This window comes from Cherax quadricarinatus, chromosome 55 (genome assembly GCF_038502225.1).
Source record: "Cherax quadricarinatus isolate ZL_2023a chromosome 55, ASM3850222v1, whole genome shotgun sequence".
In the NCBI taxonomy this organism is placed as follows: Eukaryota; Metazoa; Arthropoda; class Malacostraca; order Decapoda; family Parastacidae; genus Cherax; species Cherax quadricarinatus.
The window spans coordinates 16,476,371-16,495,657 of NC_091346.1; the positions used below are offsets into that span (position 1 = coordinate 16,476,371).

The 19,287-nt window shown below is 41.9% G+C and overlaps 1 protein-coding gene across 2 annotated transcripts in view; it reads left to right on the forward strand.

Moving 5' to 3' along the window:
* Positions 1 to 554: 554 nt before the first annotated feature.
* LOC128699017 (uncharacterized) overlaps positions 555 to 19,287 on the forward strand; it is a 125,530-nt gene continuing 106,797 nt past the window's right edge. Inside the window, exons 1-5 of one of the 2 annotated variants that reach the window (XM_070096877.1) lie at positions 555 to 779; positions 2,465 to 2,568; positions 6,081 to 6,383; positions 14,326 to 14,452; positions 18,220 to 18,404. In XM_070096877.1, the coding sequence (XP_069952978.1) occupies positions 2,500 to 2,568; positions 6,081 to 6,383; positions 14,326 to 14,452; positions 18,220 to 18,404 (684 nt within the window). In that variant the 5' untranslated portion in view covers positions 555 to 779; positions 2,465 to 2,499. Of the gene's footprint in view, positions 780 to 2,464; positions 2,569 to 6,080; positions 6,384 to 14,325; positions 14,453 to 14,674; positions 14,792 to 18,219; positions 18,405 to 19,287 lie in introns of those variants that run through there. The other variant, XM_070096878.1, reaches the window with a different exon arrangement.

The following is a 19,287-nucleotide window of genomic DNA, read 5'->3' on the forward strand; positions in this document are numbered from 1 at the left end:
ACATGTGCTCTCCATGCTGCTCCTGCTGTCACATCACTCATTATTGTTTTCGTATTTTCGTCTCCACGTCTTCACTGTGCCCACTATGTAGTCATTAAGTTCATATCTGTTTCATCTCTTCAAAACCGAACTGGTTTCCGATTAGCATTGCAACGCCTCTTCCTTCATTGTTTTCTCTTAGGTTTCTCATTCTTTGATATCCTGCTGATAATATGGCATCTCTCAATTTTTCAGTTATCTTTGTATTTGTGATATCTACTGCATGATCTTTGGGATTCCCTTTATCTGTGTATATGTCATTTAATTTATATTGTAGTACTCGGACTCAGGTTTATGTCTGGTTCATTAATGTACTGTATTATATGTAGTTACTATTAAATAATTGATCTTATTACCCTTATATATTTAAAGTTATATAATTATTACTACTCTTACCTGAAAAAAGAAGCCAACTAAATGCTATATTTAAAATTTAACAATTACAATTAATATTAATAGCAGGAAGTAGCCGATTAAATGCTGAGGCTCGCCTGTATTTTGCCCCACAGGTGTGGTGTACCAGGCAGTAGCTGAGGACGAAGACTTGGGTTTGACCTGCCCACTAGGACCTGGCATCAACACCCGCTGCCCTTGTGCCACCATCCACTACACCATATACGACAGCAACAAGGAAGTACATAGCCTCTTCGATATCCATGATTCCTCTGGTCTGATCAGCCTTCGTCCCGGAGCCCATCTGGAGCCTGGAAGACAGTATAATGTGGAGATTGTTGCTTCGAGTGAGTCATTCTCTCTCTATATAATCATAACTAAATTCTAAATCCACAAGGATCATTGCCCTCGTGGGTTTAGATTAGATTTTGCCACTGAAGTGGCTAGTTTATTGTGCAACCCATATCCATCCTGTGGATGGTAGCGCAAGAGTATATGGATACACAAAAGGCTCAGGAACTAGGCCCTAAAGGTTAACATGAATACATATGGATTTATATTTACATATCTATAGTTCACTTATCTGTTACAAGCAAATTTAGGAAATTTGCTTAGCATATCTGGTATCTTATTTCATTAATAAGATATCTTGACATGTCACGTAGGTTATTATATTGTCTGTCTCTGTATTCCTCAATAAGTGGACAATTGAAGATTGAGACACTTATGCAGCATATGGGAATCTTTATTCAGGAAACCGCTGTATAATCCTCCGGGTTTAGCGCTTCCCCCTTGATTATAATAATAATATTCAGGAAACGTTTCGCCACACAGTGGCTTCATCAGTCCAATACAAAGAGGAAGGCGTAAGGAGAGGAGGAGTATGAGGTAATCAGTCCCTCAGCCTGGAGATTGATGGACTGAACACATCGACTCCAGGCTGAGGGACTGATTACCTCAAACTACTCCTCTCCTTACGCCTTCCTCTTTGTATTGGACTGATGAAGCCACTGTGTGGCGGAACGTTTCCTGAATAAAGATTCCCATATGCTGCATAAGTGTCTCAATCTTCAACTTGTCGGTTTTTTCAAACCATTCATCACAACTGTCAGACACTGCAGCATCATGGGATCTTCTTACAAAGAATTCTTCAACGCTTGTTCAACCTTTGGACAAAGACCTACTTCGACTAGTGGATGGTACCACTATGATCCCGCCTCCGCCTGCTTCAAGTCACCTCACTACAGTATATAAGCCACGTCTACGGCCCAATGCTGTACATTCTACAAGATTGATGGACTGAACACATCGACTCCAGGCTGAGGGACTGATTACCTCATACTCCTCCTCTCCTTACGCCTTCCTCTTTGTATTGGACTGATGAAGCCACTGTGTGGCGAAACGTTTCCTGAATAAAGATTCCCATATGCTGCATAAGTGTCTCAATCTTCAACTTGTCGGTTTTTTCAAACCATTCATCACAAGTGGACAATTAAGCACATAGTGTTCAAGACAGTGACCATCTGCCTGATCACATAATTTACACTTAGTTTGATCATCATCTGTGTGTCTGCCAAACTGCCAGAAGTACTTGTAACCAAGCCTAAGCCTGGCCACTACAACATCAGTCAGTGTTCACATTGCACGTTGCTCCATAAACATACTTATCTACGTTCATGTTATCATAGTGGGTTATAGATCTACTCAGACTTCTAATTGCATTCCTATAACAATCATTTCCATTATTTACTTATCTCCTAATATTATTCCTAATGCTAGACACAGTTATACCAAAGTTATATTACGTGGGTTTAGCGCTTAGTTATGAATATAATAATTCTCTCTCTCTCTCTCTCTCTCTCTCTCTCTCTCTCTCTCTCTCTCTCTCTCTCTCTCTCTCTCTCTCTCTCTCTCTCTCTCTCTCTCTCTCTCTCTCGTTTTCAACCTCTTACATTTTCATACGTCGTAACGCTATATTCCCTCCTTCACAAGCCCTGCGGGTAATTACCTAATGTTCTGCCTTGTTTTATAGGCACCAACGACAGCACCAGAGAGCCTGATCACCCAATGTTCGACGTGCAGGTGCTTACCGTTGTCATCCACAGAGACGACACCCTTCAGGACCTCCTTCACCAGGTAACCCTAACCTCAAGATAACGAACAACCCCCCCCAGCTGAGGTTACGTGAGTGATCGCCATATGGTAGTTCACTGTACGTTTTCTTCTTTAAGGGATTTTCTTCGCTCGGGTAATTTTTTTTCCAGAAGGTAGCAGCCTCTCTGGCAACATTAGGAAAATTTTCGTTATAAGGCAGTTTACAGCTGAGCGACGAGGTTGTTGACAGAGACTGAAAGGATCGTTTTCCTTCAGGTAAGACTTTGTTGTAGAAGATGAAAATTTCTCTAGAGAACCAGTGTTTTAATTAGTGTTTCAACCAGTGCTTTAAGTAGTGCTTCAATTAGTGTTTCAATTAGTGCTTCAATTAGTGCTTCAACTAGTGCTTCAATTGGTGATTCAACCGGTGCTTAAACCAGTGCTTCAACTAGTGCTTCAACTAGTGCTTCAATTAGTGCTTCAACTAGTTTCAATTAGTGTTTCAATTAGTGCTTCGACCAGTGCTTCAATTAGTGCTTCAATCAGTGCTTCAACCAGTGCTTCAATTAGTGCTTCTTCCAGTGTTTTGACTAGTGCTTCAATTAGTGCTTCAACTAGTTTCAATTAGTGCTTCAACTAGTTTCAATTAGTGCTTCAACTAGTTTCAATTAGTGCTTCAATTAGTGCTTCGACCAGTGCTTCAATCAGTGCTTCAACCAGTGCTTCAACTAGTGCTTCAATTAGTGCTTCTTCCAGTGTTTTGACTAGTGCTTCAATTTGTGCCGTAACTCCCGACCGAGATGCATCACAATGTCATGCAATTTTCTGCAATAATTGCCAAGTGACAGCAACTTCTCAAACCCGAACAGAAAAAAAAGAGGTCCGCCGAACGCACGTTAAAATAATTAAAACTTAAATAATTACTTTTTTTTAACTGAAGCATCACGGTTGCAAATTTAACGTTAGCCGAAAGTTATATCCTAACAATGACTGAGAGGATGAGCTGAGGAAATAGTTTGTGTAATCCAATATTTGATAGAATATAAAATGAAAATTTATTACACCAAAAAAAAACTGAAGTATAAATTGGAATCATCATAGGTCTGGTCACAGACCGGGCCGCGGGGGCGTTGACCCCCGGAACTCTCTCCAGGTAAACTCCAGGTAATTATTGAAGTGGAAATTATAGAAATATATTAATCGTTAACGATTTCAAAATGAATAACAATTAAAAATGACTGAAAAGTACAAACCACGTTATGGGTGGGGATTGAACTCGCGGCAAGTGAGTCTTGAAACTTAGGGGGCTGACCTGGAGTTCTACGACTCGCTTGCCGCGAGTTCAATCCCCACCCGTACCGTGGTTTGTCTCCAATCGTGTCAATACAGTTTCATGAGTACTGAAAAATACATCTCAACAAAACACTTGTTAGCTTGCTTGAAAAAAAAAAAAAAAAAAAAAAAAAACCAATAATTCCAATAATTTTTTTATTGAAAATTACTAGCTATATATTAAGATCGGACCCTGGTCTTGGACTGGGCCGCGGGGGGGGGGGTGCCCCCCAAAGCATCCTTCCCGTATCCTTCAAGTCAAGATAGTGACCTATAATTACTTAAATATGTTAATTATGCACCCCATACCCATCCTGTGGGCAAGTTAATGACCCATAAGTTTTTTATCATTATAAAAGATTAATACGGCTCCTATTTACAGACATCCGATGCTGACATAAACTGGCCATTTCCTCACTTTTATGTGTCGCGTCGGACGGGAATTAAAAAGAGTTAAGACGACAGCGGGACAATTTATTCCGATAATTTGTCGTGGATGCCTCGCCTGGTATCGCATCTCTTACTATGAACTAAAGTTGAAGAAGCAACAGAATCAGAATACTTTACAAAAAAATATGTGATTTAACAAAAGCAGGTTTGGTTTACTAAGCTTAAAAATTAACTACATGAGAAGTCACTAAAGGCTTCGTGTTCCTTGTATATGACCAGGTAAGAATAATCCCTAATTTAGGGATTAAAGTAAATTATAAAGTGTATACATATTGAGATCCAGATACTCCAAGTATATCTGAAATTCTGTTCTCAGTGTATAATAATAATAATAATAATAATATCTTTATTTACTACAAGTACATGTACAAGGTATACAGTCCTAGCTGACAACAATGACATACTACTATATAGAAAGTCCCTTGTTATGCTCCGCATTTCGGTACATTTCGGGCAAATTAGGTCAGTGTCCCAGGATGCGACCCACACCAGTCGACTAACACCCAGGTACCCATTTTACTGATGGGGAACATAGACAACAGGTGGAAAGAAACACGTCCAATGTTTCTACTCTGGCTGGGAATCGAACCCAGACCCTCGCCGTGTGAAGCGAGAGCGTTAGCCACCAGGCCACCAGAGCCCTAAACATATCAGCCCTATACATATCAAGGGAGATATATTCCTAATATATAGGAAGTTTGAGGTAAACTGAAAGCATGAAATATTCCACTAATCCCTTTAATGAGAAATATTCTGAAGAGAAATCTGAAACTTAACACATTTTAAGGCAATTCGCCTTTTGATATATATATATATATATATATATATATATATATATATATATATATATATATATATATATATATATATATATATATATATATATATAATTTAAAATTCAATAGAAAGTAGACTGAGAAATCTCATTTACTGAGAAAAAATTTGAACGTAAAATGACGAGTTTAACATAAAAATGGAGTCCGATTGCCTAGATCAAAAGATTTGATCTAAGGAAGAAAACAGCGCCACTTTCTTAAATCAAGAGCCTTTCACCACGAGAGGCAGGGAGACTTAATTGGTAACTAAAGCATAGTGCATATTTTTGTGTGTTTATATGTTAACTTAAGTGTAAAGGTCATTTAGGCAAAAATAACATGCTTGAACAGAAGAGTCTTTGTGTGTGTTTAAGAGAGTAAATTTTCACTGCATCTTATATTTACTGTCTAAGTGAAACGATATTATTATTAATATTTTTTTTTGTAAATATATAGATTCGATTATCATTACTTTTTTAATAAAAATTTTAAGGGTAACTGGTTTTAGAATGACCACAGTGACTCTGGTAATCTTTGTCTCACGTACATTCCAATACCATAAAGAATCTTCCTGTCCGTATTTAACTGATTTTCAGTGTCCACGGCCTTCCAAGTTTAACTAGGGTAATCCTCAACATAATCTATTCAGCGTGTTTGGTAAAAATCTTTTTTTTTTTTTTTTTTATTATCACACCGGCCGATTCCCACCAAGGCAGGGTGGCCCGAAAAAGAAAAACTTTCACCATCATTCACTCCATCACTGTCTTGCCAGAAGGGTGCTTTACACTACAGTTTTTAAACTGCAACATTAACACCCCTCCTTCAGAGTGCACGTCATTTTCGGCTGATTTTCAGTAACGACTCACTGTTGTATAGCCCTTGTGGCTTAGCGCTTCTTTTTGATTATAATAATATATGCAGTAACGACTCATTCAAAAAAGCAGTACTGTTCCTCAGGATATGCTTCCCGACGCTGTCCCATTGGTCAAGAAGGTCGTCATCAATGACATGAATGTTGCTGATGGTGTTAAAGAGAAGGACCAGGAACCCCGGCTTCAGCTCGAAGCCAACGACCACTACAGCACCGGCGGTGACACAAGCAATAAGGACGACCACCTTTACCACGGGATGAGCTACAACTTTGACAACGACCGGAGCAAGAACTTTGGACAGTACCAGAGTGCTGGCCTAAATGACTATGACAGCTCCGCAGGTGTTTCTCTTACGGAACCCGAAACACTTGATAGAAAGAAGAGATACGTAAGTATTGCAGTAATTTGGGAAAGTAATGTTTTGTTAGTTTATATATATATATATATATATATATATATATATATATATATATATATATATATATATATATATATATATATATATATATAATCAGAGACAATCATCCCTTGTGTAATACTGAACGGACGATAGTGTTACTTTGTTTCTGTTTTTTCTTCTTTATTCGCTTTCTCTTTTCTTTTACTCATTTTAATGTTTATCGTATGTTTAGATCTGGTTCTTACAATTCATTTTCTCTGAGTGATTAACTCTGCAACCTGTGAATAAATTATGCTTCAAGTTGAAGTGCAGGATTTCATCTTAAAACAAACACATACACACAGACACACACAGACACACACAGACACACACAGACACACACAGACATACACAGATATACACAGACATACACAGACACACACACACACAAACACACACACACACACACACAAACACACACAAATGGAAGGCATGGACATGATTGGAGAAAGAGACTACATTGTAGGTACAATTCAGTCCGGAGAACATAAAGTAGTCATTGGAGTGATGTATAACCCACCACAGAACTGCAGGAGGCCAAGAGAGGAGTACGAAGAAAACAACAGGGTGATGGTGGACACACTGGCTGAGGTGGCAAGAAGAGCTCACTCGAGCAGAGCAAAGTTACTGGTAATGGGCGATTTCAACCACAGGGAGATCGACTGGGAAAACCTGGAGCCACATGGGGGTCCCGAAACATGGAGAGCCAAGATGTTGGATGTGGTACTTGAAAACCTCATGCATCAACATGTCAGGGACACAACCAGAGAGAGAGGGGAGGATGAGCCAGCAAGACTGGATCTTGTGTTCACCCTGAGCAGTTCAGACATCGAGGACATCACTTACGAGAGGCCCCTTGGAGCTAGCGATCATGTGGTTCTGAGTTTTGACTATATAGTAGAGTTACAAGTGGAGAAGGTAACAGGAACTGAAGGGGACAGGCCAAACTATAAAAGGGGGGACTACACAGGTATGAGAAACTTCCTGCAGGAGGTTCAGTGGGACAGAGAAATGGTAGGAAAATCAGTAAACGAGATGATGGAATATGTGGCAACAAAGTGCAAGGAGGCAGAGGAAAGTTTTGTTCCCAAGGGAAACAGAAATAATAGGAAGACCAAAACGAGTCCTTGGTTTACCCGAAGGTGTAGGGAGGCAAAAACTAAGTGCAACAGAGAATGGAAAAGGTACAGGAGGCATAGGACCCAGGAAAACAAGGAGATTAGTAGAAGAGCCAGAAACGAGTATGCGCAGATAAGGAGGGAGGCCCAGCGACAGTATGAAAACGACATAGCATCGAAAGTCAAATCTGACCCGAAACTGCTGTATAGCCACATTAGGAGGAAGACAACAGTCAAGGACCAGGTGATAAGGCTGAGGAAAGAAGGTGGAGAACTCACAAGAAACGATCAAGAGGTATGTGAGGAGCTCAACACGAGATTTAAGGAAGTATTTACAGTAGAGACAGGAAGGACTCTGAGGGGACAGACCAGATGGGGACACCAACAAGGAATACACCAACAAGTGTTGGACGACATACATACAGATGAGGAGGAGGTGAAGAAACTGCTAAGGGACATCGATACCTCAAAGGCAATGGGACCGGACAACATCTCTCCATGGGTCCTTAGAGAGGGAGCAGATATGTTGTGCGTACCACTTACCACAATCTTCAACACATCCCTGGAAACTGGGCAACTACCTGAGGTATGGAAGACGGCAAATGTAGTTCCCATTTTCAAAAAAGGAGACAGAAAAGAGGCACTAAACTATAGACCTGTGTCATTAACGTGTATAGTATGCAAAATTATGGAGAAGATTATCAGGAGGAGAGTGGTGGAGCACCTGGAACGGAACAGGAGTATAAATGCCAACCAGCACGGATTCACGGAAGGCAAATCCTGTGTCACAAACCTTCTGGAGTTTTATGATAAAATAACAGAAGTAAGACAAGAGAGAGAGGGGTGGGTTGATTGCATCTTCTTGGACTGCAAGAAGGCTTTTGACACAGTTCCTCACAAGAGATTAGTGCAGAAGCTAGAGCATCAGGCGCATATAACAGGAAGGGCACTGCAATGGATCAGAGAATACCTGACAGGGAGGCAACAACGAGTCATGGTACGTAATGATGTATCACAGTGGGCACCTGTGACGAGCGGGGTCCCACAGGGGTCGGTCCTAGGACCAGTGCTATTTTTGGTATATGTGAACGACATGACGGAAGGGTTAGACTCAGAAGTGTCCCTGTTTGCAGATGATGTGAAGTTAATGAGGAGAATTAAATCTGATGAGGACCAGGCAGGACTTCAAAGAGACCTGGACAGACTGGACACCTGGTCCAGCAAATGGCTTCTCGAATTTAATCCTGCCAAATGCAAAGTCATGAAGATAGGGGAAGGGCACAGAAGACCACAGACAGAGTATAGGCTAGGTGGCCAAAGACTGCAAACCTCACTCAAGGAGAAAGATCTTGGGGTGAGTATAACACCGAGCATGTCTCCGGAAGCACACATCAATCAGATAACTGCTGCAGCATATGGGCGCCTGGCAAACCTGAGAACAGCATTCCGACACCTTAGTAAGGAATCATTCAAGACACTGTACACCGTGTATGTCAGGCTGTATGTCATACTGGAGTATGCAGCACCTGTTTGGAACCCGCACTTGATAAAGCACGTCAAGAAACTAGAGAAAGTACAAAGGTTTGCAACAAGGTTAGTTCCAGAGCTAAGGGGAATGTCCTATGAAGAAAGATTAAGGGAAATCGGCCTGACGACACTGGAGGACAGGAGGGTCAGGGGAGACATGATAACGACATATAAAATACTGCGTGGAATAGACAAGGTGGACAAGGACAGGATGTTCCAGGGAGGGGACACAGAAACAAGAGGCCACAATTGGAAGTTGAAGACACAAATGAGTCAGAGAGATAGTAGGAAGTATTTCTTCAGTCATAGAGTTGTAAGGCAGTGGAATAGCCTAGAAAATGACGTAGTGGAGGCAGGAACCATACACAGTTTTAAGACGAGGTTTGATAAAGCTCATGGAGCGGGGAGAGAGAGGGTCTAGTAGCAACCGGTGAAGAGGCGGGGCCAGGAGCTAGGACTCGACCCCTGCAACCACAAATAGGTGAGTACAAATAGGTGAGTACACACACACAGATGACGTGAAGTTGATGAGAAGAATTAAATCGGACGAGGATGAGGCAGGACTGCAAAGAGACCTGGAGAGGCTGGACATGTGGCCCAGAAACTGACTTCTCGAATTCAATCCTGCCAAATGCAAAGTCATGAAGATTGGGGAGGGGCAAAGAAGACCGCAGACAGAGTATAGGCTAGGTGGACAAAGACTACAGACCTCACTCAGGGAGAAAGACCTTGGGGTGACCATAACACCGAGCACATCACCGGAGGCACACATCAACCAAATAACTGCTGCAGCATACGGGCACCTGGCAAACCTGAGAATAGCGTTCCGATACCTTAATAAGGAATCGTTCAAGACACTGTACACTGTGTATGTTAGGCCCATACTGGAGTATGCAGCACCAGTCTGGAACCCACACCTGGTCAAGCACGTCAAGAAGTTAGAGAAAGTACAAAGGTTTGCAACAAGGCTAGTCCCAGAGCTCAGGGGAATGTCGTACGAGGAAAGGTTGAGGGAAATCGGACTGACGACACTGGAGGACAGAAGGGTCAGGGGAGACATGATAACGACATACAAGATACTGCGGGGAATAGATAAGGTGGACAGAGATAGGATGTTCCAGAGAGGGGACACAGGAACAAGGGGTCAGAACTGGAAGCTGAAGACTCAGACGAGTCACAGGGACGTTAGGAAGTATTTCTTCAGTCATAGAGTCGTCAGGAAGTGGAATAGCCTAGCAAGTGTAGTGGAGGCAGGAACCATACACAGTTTTAAGAAGAGGTATGATAAAGCTCAGGAAGCAGAGAGAGAGAGAGGACCTAGTAGCAATCAGTGAATAGGCGGGGCTAGGAGCTGAGTCTCGACCCCTGCAACCACAATTAGGTGAGTACACACACACACACACACACCTCACAAGAGGTTACTGCAAAAGTTAAAGGATCAGGCACACATAACAGGAAAGGCACTGCAATGGATCAGAGAATACCCGACAGGAAGGCAACAACGAGTCATGGTACGTGGCGAGGTGTCAGAGTGGGCGCCTGTGACAAGCGGGGTTCCACAGGGGTCAGTCCTAGGACCTGTGCTGTTCTTGGTATATGTGAATGACATAAGGGAAGGGATAGACTCAGAAGTGTCCTTGTTTGCAGATGATGTGAAGTTAATGAGAAGAATCAAATCGGATGAGGATCAGGCAGGACTACAAAGAGACCTGGACAGGCTACATGCCTGGTCCAGCAACTGGGTTCTTGAGCTTAACCCTGCCAAATGGCAAGTCATGAAGATTGGGGAAGGGCAAAGAAGACTGCAGACACAATATAGTTTAGATGGCCAAAGACTGCAAACTTCACTCAAGGAAAAAGATCTGGGGGTGAGTATAACACCGAGCATATCTTCTGAGGCGCACATCAATCAGATAACTGCTGCAGCATACAGGCGCCTGGCAAACCTACGGATAGCGTTCCGATACCTCAGTAAGGATTCGTTCAAGACTGTATACCATTTACGTCAGGCCCATACTGGAGTATGCAGCACCAGTTTGGAATCCACACCTAGTCAAGCACGTCAAGAAATTAGAGAAAGTGCAAAGGTTTGCAACAAGACTAGTCCCAGAGCTACGGGGATTGTCCTACGAAGAAAGGTTGAGGGAAATCGGCCTGACAACACTGGAGGACAGGAGGGTCAGGGGAGACATGATAACGACATATAAAATACTGTGTGGAGAAAGACGGGATGTTCCCGAGGAGGGACACAGACACAAGAGGTCACAATTGGAAGTTGAAGACTCAGATGAATCAAAGGGATGTTAGGAAGTATTTCTTCAGTCATAGAGTAGTCAGGCCATGGAATAGCCTAGAAAGTGGCGTAGTGGAGGCAGGAACCATACATAGTTTTAAGGCGAGGTATGATAAAGCTCATGGGGCAGGGAGAGAGAGGACCTAGTAGCAATTAGCAAAGAGGCAGGGCGAGGAGCTATGACTCAACCCCTGCAACCACAAATAGGTGAGTACAGAGACACACACAAAACAGTGGCATACTGCAACAAGGGATATACCAACAGGTGTTGGATGAATTACACACAACTGAGGAGGAGGTGGAGAAGCTCCTAAGTGACCTTGATACGTCAAAGGCGGTGGGACCAGACAACATCTCTCAGTGGGTCCTTAGAGAGGGAGCAGGGACACAACATGTGCCACTAACCAAAATCTTCAACACTTCCCTTGAAACTGGGCAACTACCTGAAGTATGGAAGAAGGCAAATGTTGTCCCCATCTTTAAGAAGAGAGACAGAAATGAAGCACTAAATTATAGACCAGTGTTACTGACATGTATAGTATGCAAAGTCTTGGAAAAGATTATCAGGAGGAAAGTGGTGGAGCACCTGGAGCAGAACAAGATTATAAACAACAGCCAGCACGGATTCATGGAAGGCAAATCCTGTGTCACAAACCTACTAGAGTTTTATGACAAGGTAACTATAGTAGGAAATGAGAGGGAGGGGTGGGTTGATTGCATTTTCTTGGACTGCAAGAAAGCCTTCGACACAGTTCCTCACAAGAGATGAGTACAGAAGCTAGAGGAAAAGGCACGTATAACAGGAAGGGCCCTGCAATGGATCAGAGAATACCTAACAGGGAGGCAAGAGAGAGTCATGGTCCGTGATGAAGTATCACAGTGGGTGCCAGTGACGAGCTGGGTCCCACAGGGGTCAGTCCTGGGACCAGTGCTATTCTTGGTATATGTGAACGACATGATGGAAGGGATAGACTTTGAGGTGTCCCTGTTTGCAGATGACGTGAAGTTAATGAGGAGAATTAAATCAGACGCAGACCAGACAGGTCTACAAAGAGACCTAGACAGGCTGGATGTGTGGTCCGGAAACTGGCTTCTAGAATTTAACCCCGCCAAATGCAAAGTCATAAAGATCGGAGGAGGGCAAAGAAGACCGCAGACAGAGTATAGGCTAGGAGGCCAAAGGCTGCAAACCTCACTCAAGGAGAAAGACCTTGGAGTGAGTATAATACCGAATACATCGCCAGAAGCACACATTAACAAGATAACTGCTGCGGCATATGGGCGCTTGGCAAACCTGAGAATAGCGTTCTGGTACCTCAGTAAGGAATCGTTCAAGACTTTATACACTGTGTATGTCAGGCCCATACTGGAGTACGCAGCACCAGTTTGGAACCCACACCTGGCCAAACACGTCAAGAAATTAGAGAAAGTGCAAAGGTTTGCAACAAGGCTAGTTCCAGAGCTAGGGGAAATGTCCTATGAAGAAAGGTTAAGGGAAATTGGTCTGACAACACTGGAGGACAGGAGGATCAGGGGAGACATGATGATGACATACAAAATACTGCATGGAATAGACAAGGTGGACAGAGACAGGATGTTCCAGAAATGGGACACAGAAACAAGGGGTCACAATTGGAAGCTGAAGACTCAGATGAGTCAAAGGGATGTTAGGAAGAATTTCTTCAGTCATTGAGTAGTTAGGAAGTGGAATAGTCTGGCAAGCGATGTAGTGGAGGCAGAAACTATACATACTTTTAAGACGAGGTATGATAAAGCTCATGGACCAGGGGAAGAGAGGACCTAGTAGCGGTTGGTGAAGAGGCTGGGCCAGGTGCTGAGTCTCGACCCCTGCAACCACAATTAGGTGAATACACACACACACACACACACACACACACACACACACACACGGGAACCATACATAGTTTTAAGGCGAGGTATGATAGAGCTCATGGGGCAGGGAGAGAGAGGACCTAGTAGCAATCAGCGAAGAGGCGGGGCCAGGAGCTGTGAATCGACCCCTGCAACCACAAATAGGTGAGTACAAATAGGTGATTACACACACACAGAATGTTTCAGAGATGGGACACAGCAACATGAGGTCGCAACTGGAAGTTGAAAACACAGATGATGAATCACAGGAATGTTAGGAAGTATTTCTTCAGCCATAGAGTTGTCAGGAAGTGGAACAATCCAGAAAATGATGTAGCGGAGGCATGATGCATACATAGCTTTAAGGAGAGGTTAAATAAAGCTCATGGAGCAAGGAGAAAGTGTACCAAATAGCGACCAGCAAAGAGGCAGGCCCAGGATGTATGACTTGTCCCCTGAAACCACAACTAGGTGAAAACACACACACACACAAGAGGTATTTTAGGTTGTTAAATCAGAGGGAAGTATTTATATCGGTTTAGTAGACATATGAAGGTACATTAGCAACATTAGGGTGATTAACTATAATAAGGGATGGCAGCTAGATATGGGAATAGATGCTTTGTTAGTTATATCAAAGGGTAGTTTGTCAGAGGATATTTTTTAACAGGTGATAATTAGTTTACAGTAGCTAATGTAATTATTTTTGAAGTATCGGTAGGAAATTAAAACATAAGTGAGTTACGTCAGAGAGATGGAGGGTCCGGGAATAATTATCGTTAGTGACAGCTACATCGAAGAATATTTGCCTCTAGTGTACACTTGTTACTTCAGGACAAATGCAACAACAGTAAATATCACGTATTAATTATATATTTCTGTGTTACTTCTCTTTGCATGCCTGTATTCTTGAACTATTACAAGAAAGCAGTCAAGGCAAACTTTGAGAAAAGGTTAGACATGTGGATAGGTGGGAATGGTTGCCTGGTTTGGGCCAGTAGGTCTGCCGTAGTGTTCTTCTATTCTTATGTTCTTATTTCTGTTTATCTCGCTCATTACTATTTACACTTTTCTCATGCAGGCGCCTGGACCCGCAAATACTGTCGGCAGCGCTAACCTTACTTTAACAAAGACCACTGCCCCCCTGGACCCTCTTAAGCCCGGCAACACCGTGGGTTACAGGCTGGACATCGCCTTGCCTGTGCTAAGTAGGTTACGTACTGTTTTCTAAACTCCTGAATTTACAAGCTGAGAGTTCTTATTATACTCAGCTCATTTCAGAGTCCCACGATCCTTGCTTCCTAGGATGATACCCACCCAGATACGTATTTACTGTTTGGTGAACAAGGGCAACAGCAGGTAAGGAGACTAGCACACCTCTGCACCTGTTCAGGATTTAACCCGGGTCCTCTGGTTGTGAGTCAGTGGAACTAACACTCAGCTGAGAGTCACCGTCAAGTTTTATTTGTTCTGGAAATAATTTATATTATGTTTTTGTATTCCTTGTAATATGTCATCGTCCTGTTATACTCCAGCAGCATACTTTTGTAATACTGTTATTCTTTTTTAGCATACTGTACTTTGTTATGCTCGGGTAGTATACTAAGTTATACTCTTGCAGTATACCATTACACTCTTGCAGTATACCATTACACTCTTGCAGTATACCATTACACTGGCAGTATACCATTACACTTGCAGTATACCATTACACTCTTGCAGTATACCATTACACTCTTGCAGTATACCATTACACTCTTGCAGTATACCATTACACTGGCAGTATACCATTACACTCTTGCAGTATACCATTACACTCTTGCAGTATACCATTACACTGGCAGTATACCATTACACTGGCAGTATACCATTACACTCTTGCAGTATACCATTACACTCTTGCAGTATACCATTACACTGGCAGTATACCATTACACTCTTGCAGTATACCATTACACTGGCAGTATACCATTACACTCTTGCAGTATACCATTACACTCTTGCAGTATACCATTACACTCTTGCAGTATACCATTACACTCTTGCAGTATACCATTACACTGGCAGTATACCATTACACTCTTGCAGTATACCATTACACTCTTGCAGTATACCATTACACTGGCAGTATACCATTACACTCTTGCAGTATACCATTACACTCTTGCAGTATACCATTACACTGGCAGTATACCATTACACTCTTGCAGTATACCATTACACTCTTGCAGTATACCATTACACTGGCAGTATACCATTACACTGGCAGTATACCATTACACTCTTGCAGTATACCATTACACTCTTGCAGTATACCATTACACTGGCAGTATACCATTACACTCTTGCAGTATACCATTACACTCTGGCAGTATACTATATATTCTCTGACTAAATTCTGTTATACTCTTGTAATATAATGCCTTTCAGTTAAAATTCATTCTGAAATATGGTTAACATACGATTTTTCATAGTTTCCCTGCCAGAGTAAGGAGCTTTCTCCGCTTTGAGCAGCGATTTTTTCCCCGTCCTCAGCATACTTCCCCCTCCCCTTTCCCGCTCTTCAAAGTGGCCGTGTAACTAGATTGCACTTATTTTCCATACCATATTTATTTCACTATACCTTTCAATAGCTCTTTTCATTATAATACAATTCCCCACCTTTATAAATCCTCCCCCCCCCCCCCACAACTATCATTGCTATTCTTCCCTCTTTACTCGATTTTCCCCAACCGTTCAGGGAAAATTTAACTAATTTGAGCATTTTCAACATTTCTGAAGAGTTTTAATTTATTTTTTTTTCCAAAAGTTTCCACTTCTTCCATGGTTTGAAATTTTTCATAATAGATTTAATAAAATCCTCTCTCCTGGTATGACATTGTGGGCTCTTGCTCTTCAGTGCCATAACAGGTAACTCTTACAGTTTCTCGTATCAAAAATGATTACTTTTCATTATCCAGGTACTTTGACTAGTATATAAAGTTTTAGAACTTTCTTGTGATTATAATAACTGATGAGTTAGACATATTTGCAACGTTTGGGTATCTTTATTATTGAAAGGTTTCAACAATAATGGTACCCAACTGTTGAACATGTGTCTTACTCATCAACTTGGCTATAATTTATACCCTTTTAAACATAATAATTCTTATCTTTTATTCCTCTCTCCCTCTCATTTTATTGCTGATTTTCTCCTCCCAGTTTATTCAAATTACTCTGATAATGCTACTCCTTTTCCTATTTTTTTCTTCCAATCTCAGCAGTTTTACTCTATAAATTAAATAATCATCAAGTCACTGTAGGAAAACAGCAACAGTATGTCTCAGTCCTCCTGTCACTAGAAATTTATCCTACCAATCCAACCTAATCATTATATCACTGGGAAAAATCCACACAAGCTAAACTCAATCTTCCAGTCACTCAGGAAAATTCTTCTGCAGGTTAACCCAATCCTTCTTTCACTGGGGAAATTTGCCACCAGTTGAATCAAATCCTCATATCAAATGGGAAAAATTCCCCACCAATCTAACCTGTGTCTTTTGCCACTCAGCAAAATATCCCTTTTTTTCCCTTCCATCCCATTGCCCTCATCCATGTGAAGTAGAATTAAATGAAAAATTCTTTGTCCACTTTCTCTTTCTTAAAGGTCTCATAAATTTTTCTTTCTATATTGTCTCCCTCTCTGCCACCCTTCCTACTCTGCATCTAACACCTGTCTTCCTCCCTTTCTCCTCTCTTTCTAAAATGGATGTTTCTCCCTATTTCACATAAGATTTATCTTCCTCTGACATCTGCCTTATTCCTTATTTCCCCTTTATTTTATATTTTAACCCCTGATCCTCCTTCAATTAACTTCTGTTTCCTTATTCCTCTTCTTTACTACTCCCCATTCCTCTTCCTTACTACTCCCCATTCCTCTAACACTGCCCTCTCCCTTTTCCCTCTAATGACTATTCATCTGTACTCCTAGCATGTCTCCCTCCCTACCCTTCCTAATGTTTTACTCCCTACTAATGGCTTCCTCCCTCCCTACTCCATCTAATGTCTTTCTCCCTACCTGTTAATTTAATATTTCTTTCCTACTAATATCTTGTCAGCTCCAATCCCCTTTTCATCCTTCTCTCCTTCCTTACTCTTTTATGCCTCTCCCTATTCCCAGTATTGCACCAAGTATGTTATATATTTATGTGGTATACAGAAGGTTATCCACATGTCCTGTAGTCATCTTTCCTGACTGTAAGCACAGGAGGTCAGGCATATAATGATGCCATGCAGTTCTAGATCGTCTTTTGACGGGCGGGTACCATGATGCACTCCTGACTTATCAGGGGTGAATTGGTTTGCTGACACGATTACCTCATTTATGGTAATCGTTTCAGCCAGACTCATTTGAGCCAGCAGCTAGCTCATACTTCTGTGCAACCACTGGTTCTCTGGTGTATTGTGTGTTCTCACTGTTAATAGTTCAACCTCATGCCAGAATATTTAACATTATATTAGGAACAATTTGAGAAAAGAGAGGAAAACGAATGCCATTCATTAAGAAAATGCCGTTCTGTTAATGTCCCAGATTTGAGTAAGACACTTACGGTGAAATGTTTCTACTTTAAATGTGTTCATCTGTAATAAATTTTGCTTTCCAAAAAAAAAGAAGAAAAAAAAGGCTTATACTGAATTCCTTGTTCATTTGTTTATAAATATAGTACATAGCAATTTTATGAAGGGTTAATGTATACATATGCCACAATTTTTGAGCCTTCCTCCTTTCCTAGTTGAGTTATGTTTCTGAGAGTGTTATCAGTCATTGTTTATAACTCAACTCAGTACTACAGGTCTGGAAAACAAGTACCGGAGCTGGTGAAACTCTTCCTACCTCTAAACGTCTCTCTCCACTACTCGTTATATCTCTATTCTTCTCTTCTTCTTCTGTTGGGTTTCAGGGCCACTGACAGCATCTATTCTTCTCTTCCTCCAGCGACGGGGATCGATCTGGTGGTGGAGATCTTTGTGATGGATGCGGTCTCAGGCATCACACCTTTCGCTCTCTGCGATGTTACCATCATCGCTATCGGTAGCAAGATCTCAAACTCTTCCGGTGGTGCCCTCACACCTGCGTCCGTTCCTATCAACAACCTGCTCAACCCCAATTTTGGCACCTTTGTAAGTCTCAAATCTGTCGAGGGATTTTCTGGGTGTGGTGGAATATGTGAGAGGACTTGTGAAAGGATGGCAGAGGATGCGAGAGGGAGAGGGATAGCTTTGAATGCACGAGTGTTAGAAGAAGGCAGAAGATATTTGGGAAGAATATGGGAGGATGACACAAATATGCAGAAAGAAGGTTAAAGGATGGTAGGGATATGTGTGAGAAAGATCTGTGGGAGGATGGCACATGGTGTGTGAGAATACGCTGAGATCAGTGGTCAGTACGCTGACATCAGTAGCACACGAAGTCATCCTGTCCTAAGCTATCTGGGAATTAGCGTGGGGTGTTACCGAGCACCATGGCTTGCTGTAGTGTTTTAGAATCTCAGGTTAAAGAGTTGAAGAAGGAGGTTCTACTTCTTCAGTAGGGAAATAGGAGGCTGAAGCTTCGCCTAGATGGGTTTGGGAGTTAGTGTGAGATGGTTGGCACTGATAAGGAGGAAACTTGCAATCCCATTCACTTATAACTCAGACAAATTCTATGGCAAATGTGATATGTATGCAAGGGATGGGGTTCATCTCTCTGGGGCTGGAGTGGCTGCATTAGCCAATACAATTGAGTGGGTCATTGATGACTAGTCTAGGACTTTAAACTGATAGATTATAGTGGTATGAGTGTTTGTGGGAAACAATCAGGCTGCAGTATTAGGGTTGAAAACTGCATATATTACCAGGATACCTCAAGGATATGTTTAAAAGACAATATTCAAAATAAAGTTGCCAGTAAAGGCAAAGCAATTGATCAACAAAGAGATAGTAGAGGGCATCAAGTGACTAGCTCCCATAAGGTTTACTATACAAAGAGTAGGAGTCTAAGAAATAAGATAGATGAGCTAAGATT